This window comes from Saccostrea cucullata, unplaced genomic scaffold (assembly GCF_032062105.1).
Source record: "Saccostrea cucullata isolate Sc308-1 unplaced genomic scaffold, CSIRO_AGI_Scuc_v1 ctg2050, whole genome shotgun sequence".
Lineage (NCBI taxonomy): Eukaryota > Metazoa > Mollusca > Bivalvia > Ostreida > Ostreidae > Saccostrea > Saccostrea cuccullata.
This window is the reverse complement of record NW_026926947.1, coordinates 173,739-186,856: the sequence shown is the minus strand read 5'-3', so window position 1 is coordinate 186,856 and position 13,118 is coordinate 173,739. Positions and strand designations below refer to the sequence as shown.

Genomic DNA, 13,118 nt, shown 5'->3' with positions numbered 1-13,118 from the left:
GCTTTTCTGTGAGCGGGTTGGCTCCGTTTGGACAAAGACTGGGCGGCGGAATCGAATTTTCAAATGGATGAAAAAAGAATTTTGTTTTAGAAAACATGGATAAATTGAGGTAGATTCATAATCACATGAACTTTTCTGTAATTAAAAAGAAAGCCTGCATGAAAACTTCTAAAAATCTTAACCTAATGTGATTTAATATCATATGTTGACGGTGCTACCGTTATCAGGTTGGGCACAGCCTACCAAATGGTACTTTATCCCCCGTTTGGTAGATAATCTACCATATCGGTAACGAATTTTACTAACCAAATGGGGGACTTTTTTATTCTAATGCAATTTTTATTAAAATAAAACAAAAGCGCATTTATTTAGGCATTTGGGGATTTTAGTGAATATATTCCTCGCACAATTAACATAAATCGGTCGAATTTTTATGTGTAATTTCTCCGTAACTTCGTAAAAACAATACCCGTAGTTGTCTGTAACAGCCGAACTTCTTGATCAAACGATAAAAAAATCTGTATTGTGTCTTGCTTGGATAAAAATCCAATTTTATACAGTGATTTAACTCTTGATGAGTTAACTTTCAATCTCTTTTTGGATGTTTGTCAATGTTTATCTCCATAAAATCCTGTTAAACACGAGCTCCTCATGGCCTTACCGGTATGGTGGGCACTTCCTGCTATAAAGTTAATTTTTTCCAGAGTTTTACGTAATATTTATTGTCATTTTTCTTTTAGGATGAAGTTGCAGATTCCATGTGACCTTTTGGGGTTTAACATGCATATTACTGGTGAATTTAATAAATTCGAAAAATAATATTCAATAAAAGATGTACAAAATGACTTTTGCGATTATTCTTGTTTTTGTTCCAAGTACATCGTTTTAAAACAATAATTATGTCATACTTCAACTGCATTTACTATTTCTATGAAGAACAAAGCCATTGTGTTCAAAATAAAAAGAAATAGAGGCAAAACTTATTGTTCTTCTGATTTCCATGTTGAAAATTAACACAAATGTGCCTCCGTAGTTAAATCCGACTTTTCATTAGGTTTAAAAAAAGATCATCGTTTTGATTGGTTTGCACTAATTGATTGGTTGCCCGGATAATCGAAATAGAAAGTAAAGGATATGATTGACAGGCGCAGCATCGTTGGTGAAGGAGAGAATGTTCTTTTAAAGTAAAAACCGGAAAAACATTGCACTTGTTTACATAAGCTACGCTATTTGTCAAATTTTTGAACGACTCTGCGCAAAAAATTGCACATAGAATTTTTGATTTTTTTCACCCAGAACACCGATAAATATCTATATTTTATTCCACATGGTTTAAAATTATGCGAAATTCCACTCTACTCCAGGAAATTAAACACAACCAATTTTGTCCCCCATTTGGTTAGTAAAATTCGTTACCGATATGGTAGATTATCTACCAAACGGGGGATAAAGTACCATTTGGTAGGCTGTGCCCAACCTGGTTATGGCGAGCGCAGATATTTATTTTGTGATAGTCAAACTGCACGTGAGATATGGTGCATCTAGACTCTGACGTCACATGACGTCGCATGTAAGTTACATTTCCAAAAAGAAGCCTGAACAGTGCTGAACGTAAATGAAGAACGTTTCGTTTACTATATTTATCTTCAATATTTAAATCAGGACTTGTTTACATTTAGTTGAACTTTTGCTGCTATTCTCGCGAGAACGTAGCTTTAACAAGTGACGCATTGTGGGTACAAATTACTGCATCAAAAAATTCTATCGAATGAATGTGCAGTCGCACAGGCGTTGCTTTAAGAGCTCGCAGTGACGAGCGTCGCTTTGCGACGCTCGCTGCACTCGCTATATTAAAGAGAAACGGCACTCTAATTTGTCAAATCCCTATCGCTTTATGTTGAATTAATGTTTTTAAAAGCAATATCCTGAGCCACTGACCTCGAGGAAAAATCATGTAGTTAGTAAGCTCACAGTAGCCTTTAGGGATTTAGTTTTGTTGCTTTGAAAAAAAAAAACCTAAAAACAAAAAAAAAAACATCTGTGTCGGATTTGTATTAAATAATTTGTGTTTCTAGTTTATACAGAATTTAAGTTTGTTTAACATAAAATAGGACAAAGAAGAGAGGCTTTTTTGCCATATCCACCTCCTTAAGCTCATCAGGAGACAAGAAACGAAACAAGGGAGAGAAGCAGGAATTTACTTACCTCAAGGGAGACAAACCAGAGTTTGACAAGGTTGAGTTGAGCAATATTCATGGCAGTAATGGTACATTAAATGACGGAACAGATGAGGAAGCTGATCAGGGAGAAATATCTGGACATAGTTCATCAGATCTGGAAACAGCAGGTACTACTTATTGTGTATTATGGAAAAACTGGAGTGAATCTCTCTGCCTCCACTTCAAACTCCCGGGATTTGTCGAAGACTGCCACTAGGTAACCACAGGCCTTTAGATCATTTTAATTAAAATTACACCCCCAACAATTTTTTTCAAGTCAGATTAAAGGTATCTATGTGAATTGAACCTGTGAATTCTGGCAATCCTTTATTAATCATGATTCAAGGTCAACAACTAAGTCAAGTTAGGAGGAAGCCAAATATTACCACATTGTGTCGCTACAGTATAGAGCAAGAGGTGTCCTCACCTTTTTGGGAGAGCCTTTGTGTGTGGAACCAAGATTTGAGAGACCCCCCCCCCCCCAACACCACCACCACCACCACATGACATTGGGCACCACTATTAAGTGGTAGTGCACTAGTGTGTATTACATATATTGTGAATAAAACCTTAGCTTGATGCAAGTATAGAGCACTGGACTGGCATACCAGAAGTTCTGTTTGAATCCCTAGCTGTTACAATTTCACACTCACTGGAGACTTACAATTTGTAGCATTTCATTTTACTTTTGCAATTTATCATCATGCAACAACTAACATTGATAAATGGTCACCTGGTGAAGATGAACATTTGAGACATATTTTGTTTTCCTCCCTTCAGTATCTGGATCATCCTGTGATGATGTCCATAAAGCCAGCCGTAAACTTCAAACCTTTGCCAAGAAATCAACAAGAAGAGATAAGAAGAAAGAAAAAGAAAAGCAGGAAAGAAAAGAGAAAAGTAAGGCCTAAAATAAAAATTTGTTTGTTTGCAGAGAGTTGCAGCAGAAAATAATCTTTTTTTTAGTTTTTATTCTTCAATGTTTGTAAAATGTTTAATTTTCAATTTTTGAGTTTTGTCTTTATCAATCAGTGGTTTATAACAAAAGTGGAGCTTATTCATGTTTAGTAAACCTATGAAAAGCTCTGTTATTTCTTATCTAACAAAAATCCGAAAACAATTTTTTTCAAGAAAAAAAAGAATGCCTACCTACCTAACCAGTCTAAAAATCATAGGTCGGCAAGTGCAAACAGAGGATTTCTTAGGCTTGGCCTAATACTGCAAAAAGCAGCAGAAATAATGGTTTTCAACTTTTCATAATGTTTATAAAATAAACTTTAATCTAATAATAAGAATGGTACCGGTATATTTAATTCTAATATTTTAATTCTTCCTTATCAGATAAATTATCTATGGATGATTTCCTGAGTAAACAAGTGGAGTTTACCACATGGCTTGAAGAAGAGGTAAAGAGGATAATTCTTGTTTAAAAATATAATTTAAAAATTGGTTCCATTATAGATTCAGTTTTTAGCTCACCTGAGCCGAAGGCTCAAGTGAGCTTTTCTTATCAAAATTTGTCCGTTGTCTGTTGTCATCGTTTTCGTTAACTTTTCACATTTTCGACTTCTTCTCAAGAACCACGGGGCCAATTTCAACCAAACTTGGCACAAAGTATCTTTAGGTGAAGGGAATTTAAGTTTGTTCAAATGAAGGGCCATGCCCTTATTCAAGGGGAGATAATTCAGAAATAGTGAAAATTTGATGGTATATTTTAAAAATCTTCTTCTCAAGAACCACTGTGCCAGGAAAAATGAAACTTATAGGGAAGCATCCTCGGGTAGTGTAGATTCAAGTTTGTTCAAATCATGATCCCCGGGGTAGGGCGGGGCCACAATGGCCGATCAAAGTTTTACATAGAAATATATAAGAAAATTCTTTAAAAATCTTCTTCTCAAGAACCACTGTGCCATGAAAGTTGAAACTTATAGGGAAGCATCCTTAGATAGTGTAGATTCAAGTTTGTTCAAATCATGACCCCCGAGGGTAGGGCGGGGCCACAATGGCTGATCAAAGTTTTACATAGAAATATGTAGGAAAATTCTTTAAAAATCTTCTTCTCAAGAACCACTGTGCCAGAAAAGTTGAAACTTATATGGAAGCATTCTCAGGTAGTGTAGATTCAAATTTGTTCAAATCATGACCCCTGGGGGTAGAGCAGGGCCACAATGGCTGATCAAAGTTTTACATAGAAATTTATTGGAAAATTTGTTAAAAATCTTCTTCTCAAGAAATAGCAAGAGCATGAATGATCATATTTATATGAAAGCATCTTCAGGTAGTGTAGATTCAGGTTTGTTCAAATCATGACCCCAGGGGAAAGGGCGGGGCCACAATGGCCGATCGAAGTTTTACATAGAAATATATAGGAAAATTCTTTAAAAATCTTCTCTGGAATAGAAAAGGCATGAATGATCATATTTTTATGGAAGCATCATCAGGTAGTAGACATTCAAGTTTGTTCAAATCATGACCCCGGGGGGTAGGGCGGGGCCACAATGTAAGTTCAAATGTAAAGGGCAGTAAAGCCACAGGTAGTCAAAGAAATATGCAAGCATCTTTAGTTAGCGTAGATTCAAATTTGTTTAAATCATACCCTCTCCCTTTTAAGGATTGTTTGGGACCACTATTGGGTTTCAACTTTTCAATAATAAACTGATTTATGCTTTTTTCCTAGCCACATTGCTCAGGTGAGCAATGTGGCCCATTGGCCTCTTGTTTTTTTTTTTTTTATCTGTAAGAGGTTTATACCTTGCCTATTGACCCATTGTTTTTTATTTTCCTGAGTCATTGGGAGGGGAGGGGGACAAAATATATATATATTAAAGATGGCATAATATGAAAGTTAGACAAAATTTTAACAATATACTGTATGATATGTATTGAACTGTTAGTTTCAAGATATTTATTTTGTCTACAGAAACACAAGAATCCCAAAGAAATGTCATCACCAAAGCGGAAAGCCTACTTTAAGACATTCATGAAGCTGTGGAACAAAAGGAAATTATCTCAGGTAAAAATAAAACAAACTTTAAAATTTTTTTATTCAAAGCGAATCAGTCATTTTAAATTCTAGTCAATGAATAATTTGAATGTTATTGTAGAGTAACATAAATATAGATCAAAAGGCATATGTAAAAAGATATAAACTAATACAATAATATTTAAAACATGAGAGCTGTAAATTAAAAGGTGGCAAGCAACTTATTACATTTTGTAGGCATGAAACCCGTGATAATATTTTGTGCAACTTCTCCAAGTTTGACAATTTTTGTATTTCCAATATTATAAAGGTTAAAATTCTTCAATGGTCCATTTCATTTTGTTTTATATTTAATAGGCAGTGGTTTTGTTATTTTTGTTATTTTTTTTTTTTAATTTGACCAGAATTGCTCTGCCAGCAACAATAAAAAATTCTAAAGCAGAAAACAAAAGTCAAAAGTAAAACTTAAGAATTACAAAATATTATTACAACTATGACGGTAGACCACCTTTGATAATTTAAGTTTTAACAACCTCAAGCTGCGGCTGCTACAATAATTTCCAAAACAGTATGATGGATGAGTTAATACTTATTTAATATGTGTTTTTTTTAAAAACAATTTTGCTTTTTATTAGAAGTATTATAGAGGGAGTGCTGAGATTCAGAGTCCATGCCCAGCTAATCCAACAAGGACTTTCAGCTTCGCTGATGATGACGAAGAAGTTGTTAGTTTCTCACGTCCGAAATCAAAGCGTTTGTCCATTGAACCATGGGGGCCACCAGATTCTCCATTCTCTACCTTTGGAAAGACACCACCCAAACATTTACAGGGAACAAACCTTGCTTTGTTAGATTCACAGACCTCTCTGGTAGGTGTAGTTACAACAACTCCAAGTCCTTAGGTTGAAAATATACGAGTTTCTTTCGTTTATTTCATTTTAATAAACCCAAGTTTGTATTACTAAATTTCACTGTAGATTTCGTACAATCACATGACCATGTGATCCAGATCACCACCCTGGTTTTCTGAATCTATATCACCCTGTCTGAAATTGATAATGTAGCACAAAACGTTCCTTGACAAAATGCTTTGATTAATGGAAAAATTTTTATTTGATCTCAAAACTTTTCTTTAAATATACATGTATATATCACTAGTTGTAAAGGAGGGGTGGGGGGTATAAAATAAATTTATCCTTATAACAGTAATTATACTCCCGCAAACGAAGTTTAGGGGGGTATATTGGAATCACCATGTCCGTCTGTCCGTCTGTCTGTAGACAAGATTTTGTCCGGACCGTTTCTCAGAAACTATTGGATGGATTTGTCTGAAAATTTGTACACTTATTATTCACCATATGAAGTTGTGCACCTGGTATTTTCATTACGATTGGATGATTTTTCTGCATTTTACAGGCATTTTTTCTTCTTTATTTTGTTGTTTTGTTTGGCTCATAACTAGAAAACTATTAGACTTACAATCATCAAACTTGGCCAATTTATGCATCTTGGGTAGAAGGTATGTCCTGACCTATTTCAAGGTCACTGTGACCTTTAATTAAAGTGAAATTTAAAAAAAATAACTGTCTCTTGCTATTGAAATAATCAATCCCAAAAAATGTAAGAATGTTGCAGTATCCCTATTTAAAACATGTTAAATTAAGAAATTTTTTTTTCATTATATACTTTACAGCAATCCATGATAAATGTTTTTTATAAGAGAAAATCTACCTCTCCCAAGGGTATAGTTATGAAGCACTGGTCAAAGAGAATTTTGATAACAGAAAATTGCATGTCAAATTAGAGAGAAATTAATTAGTTTAGTGTACATGGTGTAAGGAGCTAACTTGTAGAACAATTCTGATCAAGAACTTGTTATCTGTCTTTTGGGAACTGGGCTAAGGAATCAGCCTTAAATAGTTTTAGTGACTAGCCTAACTTATTTAATGAATTTGAGAATTTTTTTTTTTAAATACTTGACAAGTATTTAAAAAAAAAAAATTTGGTAGACAGTCCCTACAAATCTTAAGAATCATGCAGGAACCTTATTCAAAATGATGCATCAAGATTACACAATTTTTTTCAGTATAAATCTTTGTAACAAATTTATATAAAATCTTTGTTTTTTGAGATTTAATTTCAGAATGACACATGCAATAATGCATTTTGTTTGCACTACAAAGGAGAAGGTTAAGATCCATTCATCCCTTGGTAGCAATTAATGGGCATGCATCCAGTCAAAGATTAATTAATGAGTTCTATGTAGGGAAGCTTAAGCTGTCCCAATCATTTCTGTTAGAGCATATCTCTGATAAAGGAGCTCTTATCTGTGTCCTTTGGGAATTAGACAGAAAAACTGCTGGTCAGTTTAAATAGCATTTGTCATTTGATGGCCAGTCTCCTATTTCTAAAATCAATTTGGTATATATCAAGTTTTTAAGACATATTAGTTAAATTGATTTTTTTTTTTGAAAATATCAAGTGACCAATTTCATATCATCATGTCCCACATGAAAGACATGCGTATATGTGTATGTTTGTGGAGGAGGGGCATTTGTCAAGCTTTAATGCAACCAGTTGATGATTATTTGTTATAATTAAAGCTTGCACCACAGGAGATGTTTAAACAATTATTATAAGGAATGGAAAAATTATGCAAATCCCTTTAAAGGTTGACATGATTTTCTTGCACTTTAAACTGTTTATAATAATTGAATTAAAAATATTTGATGGGAGTATCATGCTGAGGCTGACTGCACTTTATTATTTTTAAAATGAATATGATATAAATTTATATAGATTAATTTGATTCTGTATAATGTTTTTTCAACAATCAATTTGCACTGAGTATCATGACAAATAGTTGCATTTTATTTTTTCAATGAAATAAAAAAAAACTGTTAAAATGTATTAGTATTGATGTTTTATTTGGTTGCACCTCAGTTTCATTAATTAAAAAAAATATATAATGAGCACTCAAATTGTTTCTAAGAAAATAGTGAACACCTCTTTTTAGATCCATAAATATTTGTGAATTTGCACCTACTCTGAAAAACCCAGCGGGGGTATTTGTCCCTATTGGACAGTTGTAGTTTGATTTTAGGAGACATATCACGTCTTGTGACCATTTCCCATCTCGTTTTCTCTATTGATCCGTGCCTGTCAATGAGATGATACAGCTCTCCGGATCAAGTTACTGTAATAATTAAGGAATAACTCTAATTTTTCAATTTCTTGATGTGATCAATCGATTGATTTGCATGATAATTTGCATGGATGCCGAAGGCGTTTATGCATAAAATTATCATGCAAGCCAAATGATTGATCATTGTCATGAAATCAAAAAAAAATCTGACAGTTATTCCATATATTTACATGTTCTTGATTCAACTAATCCACATGCTACAAGCCCCACTTCTCTCTTTTTGTCCCTCCCTGCACATGATTTTTTTTTTAAGCGCACCTATTGATGAACCAGTACATTTATGGAGAAATAAATTACATTAACGTATTTGTAATTTTATTTCAGACAAAGACATTGGAAATGTAAATATTAATACATACAGGTATTCATAATATACCCAAGTGTGTAATAATTTTACATAAAAGTTTTTAAGGAAAACCATAAGAGATCTTCCCAAGAACAATAAAGCCATGATTGGTGTGTAAGGAAGCATCCTCAGTTAGTGTGATTCAAATTTGTTCAAATCATGACCCGGCCAGGGCTAGGTTAGAGACACAAAAAGCAAAGTTTTACAAAGTCAGAAATACATGTATATGGGAAAAATCTTGTAGGTTCTTGTGGATAGGACACCCCACCCCAGAATCCACTGTAATCAGATGTCAGTTTCTACCGGTAGTTTATACACATGTATATCATCTGCAGGCCTAATTATCACTGTATCAATTTTGAAATAGTAAGAAAAGAATTGGAATGAAAAGGTTCAAATAATGCATGTTGCTCTCAAAATTGATATACATTGCAGATGGAAAGTTCCCTGAAGGAAGACAGTCATGAAAACTCTGGAAGTTACAAGAATGATTCTCTCCCAGTAAGAACTTTTAATATGGATAATATATTTTGCTTGAAATTTTTGTCATATCTCAGGACAAAAAGGATAAAGGGTCACAGCAACCTAAAATGAAGATGAGGATCTTTTAGTAATCTTATTCAAATAAAAGGCATTCAAAAATTATACAGGGAAATTATCGACATGAAAGATACTGAAATGATTTTACTTCAAATTGTTGTGTATGTCATCACTTTCAAAGTCCCATGAATCTTCATTTTATAATACATGATTAAACCCATGAGGGTGGGAGATTCCAACTTAAATTTTTTAAATAAATTTATTAAGGTCTATACCTGTGAATTTTGGCATTTTCTCTTCACAGAAACTTGGAGAATATCAAATTCCAAAAAATGCTTTACAAATGACGGATGCTGAAAAGACAATACAAAGCAAAGAGAATAGGTATGAACAGATATGTTTCAGCAACTTCTAAACCTACTGTAAATGATAAAGTATTCATAAAGAGTTCATATTTAATGTCAAAATATTTCTCAACAAAAACAATATATGCATTATTAAATTTAATACAATGTACTCTAAAAACAAGTTGCTACTTTAAATTTTGTTGTATGAATTTAAAATGATTTTTTTTTGTTCCAGTAACAATGAGATTCAGCCATCCCCTTCCACTGAATTACCAGGCACTCCAGCCTCTGGTATGCCAGAGAAATCCCCTGTGTACGCCGTGCCATGGAAACCCAAACCGACACCCAGGAAGAAGCCTTCAGAAGTCACTCAGGTCGTGAAGTCCCCCTCACCCCCTCCTGTCCCTCCCAAATCATACAAAAATAGCGAACGCAGTGAAGCTGCACAACAAGAACCTCAGGAGGGGGTAGCTTGCCAAACAAAAGATGTACAGCCAGGAGATACAAGGAACAATGAACAGGAGAGTGGTGCGAGACAGGGCATGTCTGAATCCTGCAGCTCTATGGAGGTAGACGATCAGAGCCCCACTGATCAAGGTACACAGGGAGGAGATGGCTGGCACAGTCCCATTAAAGAAAAGCCTTTCAGTCCACCAATCAAGATCCTTAAATCTTTCTTTCCTCAGGAACAAATTTATGCAGAGATTGAATCATTGAATGCTGAATCTTCAGAAGATAAAGAAATTAAAAATAGGGAATTTGTTGATGATGATCAGGTGTTTACAGAACCAGTGAGTGAATTACAGAATGACAATTTACTGACTCAAAGTGATTCTCCAACGAGTGCTTCCTCACCAGAATCAAAGGTTAAACATGTAGTTTTGGAAAATCTGCTTACAACAAAGGAGAGCCGATTTTCTTTCAGCAAGTACTTGATAACACCAGATAAATACGCTTCTGCACCCAAGAAACACTTATCTTTATCTCACAATGGAAAAGAGAATGTGGCGTCAAAAAGATGTTTAGAACAACAAAGTGAAGTTCCTTTGTTAGAAAATGGATGTCCCAGAAAGGAAAAGCCGAAGATTCCACCAAGAAATATTCCAAAACTTCGAAGTGAATCCAGGGTCACCATGATGATCAGTAATGGTCTGCATAATGTCCGCAACTTTCCAATAGTAGACAACAAATCTATCAAAATGAAAGAAAATAGAGACAATGGGAAGGTTGATCTGACACAAAGGGGAGAAATCCCGAAATCAAGAGTCCGTTCAGAGGGAGAACACGATCTTGTGGGGGTTACAGAGTCAAGCTTAGGGAGGAGTGAAAGGTTAGCTGAACCTTTAGACATTTCTGACAATCCCAATACAAAACAACAACAGAGATTTTTGGAAACAGATATTGACTCTATGCCTTTACCAGTAATGGGCTGTAAAACCCCACCTCGGAAACGCAAGCCTTTGTCCAACCTACAAAGGTCTAAGTCCTTGGAGACTATTATTTGGTGATCATACTAAATGATAGCTTGTATTAAAAAAAACTGGATGTTTTGAAGCACATTTGTAGAAATCCCAAAATTCATGTACATTTCTTTTAGATTAATATCCCATTGTTTTGTACGTTTTACATACTAGTACACTGTTGTACTCAACTAATGTATACTCAGTTTGAACTTTAACCAGACAGACAAGTGTTGTATATTTATTAATCCCCCCCCCCCCCAACAAAGGAGTTGGGGGTATCTAGTGACTGGTGTATCAGTCTCTTATTCATGTCTATATGTCTGTTCATTGTATTTTGGGGTACCATAGACAAATTTACTCTCACAGAATCTCATTTACAAACTGCCAAGAAATGCACTTTGCCATCATCACATTTGGGGGGATATATCTTTTTGTTAGCTTAGTGCTCACTATATATAAGAATACATTGTATTTCATTTTAGGCAGTAAATATTTGTACCTCTGTATATTTTGATCTTTGTACTGGATTAATTATTTTAAAACTAGTACATGTATTGTATTATTGAAGACCTTTTTTTTTTTTTACAGATTAGACAGATATGGATATAGAGTAATTTATACCAAGTTTTGAAATAAACTAAGTAATATTATACTAAAAACCTAAGAATTATAAATAGACTAGTACCATTTGTGTCAACTCTAGATAAAAAAAAAAAAGAAAAATGAGTGTATACACATATAGTTCCGAGGCTTCATTGAGTTGAAATTATGTGCAAGAATATTTTTTTTATTTTGTAGAATGGTGTTATAAGGATGTACATACATGTAAAATAAAATCATAAAAAAGAAAATGAAATCTGATTAGTTTGTGTTGTTTTACTGTTATTTTGAGTAGGTTTTACTTACTGCGTTTTGTAACACGTTGAAAAAACTATCTAAAAATGTCCAAAATAGACTAATGTATAATTTTTATTAAATTTTGTGAAATATGAAGATAGTATGCTAGTGACTGGCCTTATGTTAAAGTCATGTTCAGGATGTAGCTCTTGCGGTTGTACCATATATGTAAGTTAAATCTTTGGTCAGTGATTACTGGTATTAGAATAGTTTCAAACTACAGTACATATGGACAGTAAAGCTATTACTATTTGAATCCTCAGTTGGGTCAGATTATTTTCATGCCAGTCATGGATAGATAATTGTTTTCAAGAGGATCAAGGACAGAACTTATTTTCATCACTGAAAAAAGTTTGACCAAACAAAAAATAAAATAAAATAAAATAAAAGCTCAAATTCCAAAACTTTCTTGTGTGTGATTGTGTTTTGAGGGGGGGGGGGGGGGGGTTAATTGTTGTACTTAAATAAGTCAATTGCACGTAATATTACATGTAGTAAAGATATATTTTCTTTCTACTCCAGGAAATTATGCCAAGTGCAGCTTGACATCTGGCATGTAAACATACTTGCATAACCTTTAGCAAATATAAAGGGGGGGGGGGGTCCAATATAGAAATAAACTGATGGTTCAGTACTGTACCAGTAGTTGAATTCCAAGATGGGTCCAAAGCATCCTTTTATCATATGTATTTTTTCTCATTTCACAAAAAGGACATTTAATATTAAACCACAGTTCATTTGTTTTATTTAAACTGATCAAATTATTAATAATATTGGAATCTTATTCAAAAAGATCCGCCTCTTATGCCAACCGGTTTAATCCAGTTTCAGATTATAGTCTCAAACATCGGAAGATATTTTTAAAATTTATTATAAAGCTTTGATTCATTTTTTAAATGTTCTAACTTGTTTATTTCCGATGCAGAAAAATAATTTATGAACCAATCCTATGCAGTGCACTTATTTAGCATAAAGTGCATTGTGTCACATCGTATCTTTTTTTAAAATAGCACAATTATGCAATAAATTTTATCAATTCAAAAACTGTAAACAAAATGTCAAAACATTTTAATTAATTTTGGGAATGTTGAGCAATTTTACTGAAAGTCAAAACAAAA

General features: G+C 33.7%; 1 protein-coding gene across 1 annotated transcript; it reads left to right on the top strand.

Moving 5' to 3' along the window:
- The first annotated feature begins 1 nt into the window (after position 1).
- LOC134273008 (zinc finger CCCH domain-containing protein 18-like) lies at positions 2-11,172 on the top strand. The gene is made up of 9 exons (XM_062755179.1): positions 2-109; positions 2,112-2,347; positions 3,000-3,119; positions 3,561-3,625; positions 5,140-5,232; positions 5,838-6,071; positions 9,189-9,254; positions 9,598-9,677; positions 9,876-11,172. Exons 1-9 carry the CDS (start codon positions 96-98, stop codon positions 11,146-11,148), a joined length of 2,181 nt encoding a protein of 726 aa, XP_062611163.1. The 5' UTR covers positions 2-95; the 3' UTR covers positions 11,149-11,172.
- The last annotated feature ends 1,946 nt before the right edge of the window (positions 11,173-13,118 follow it).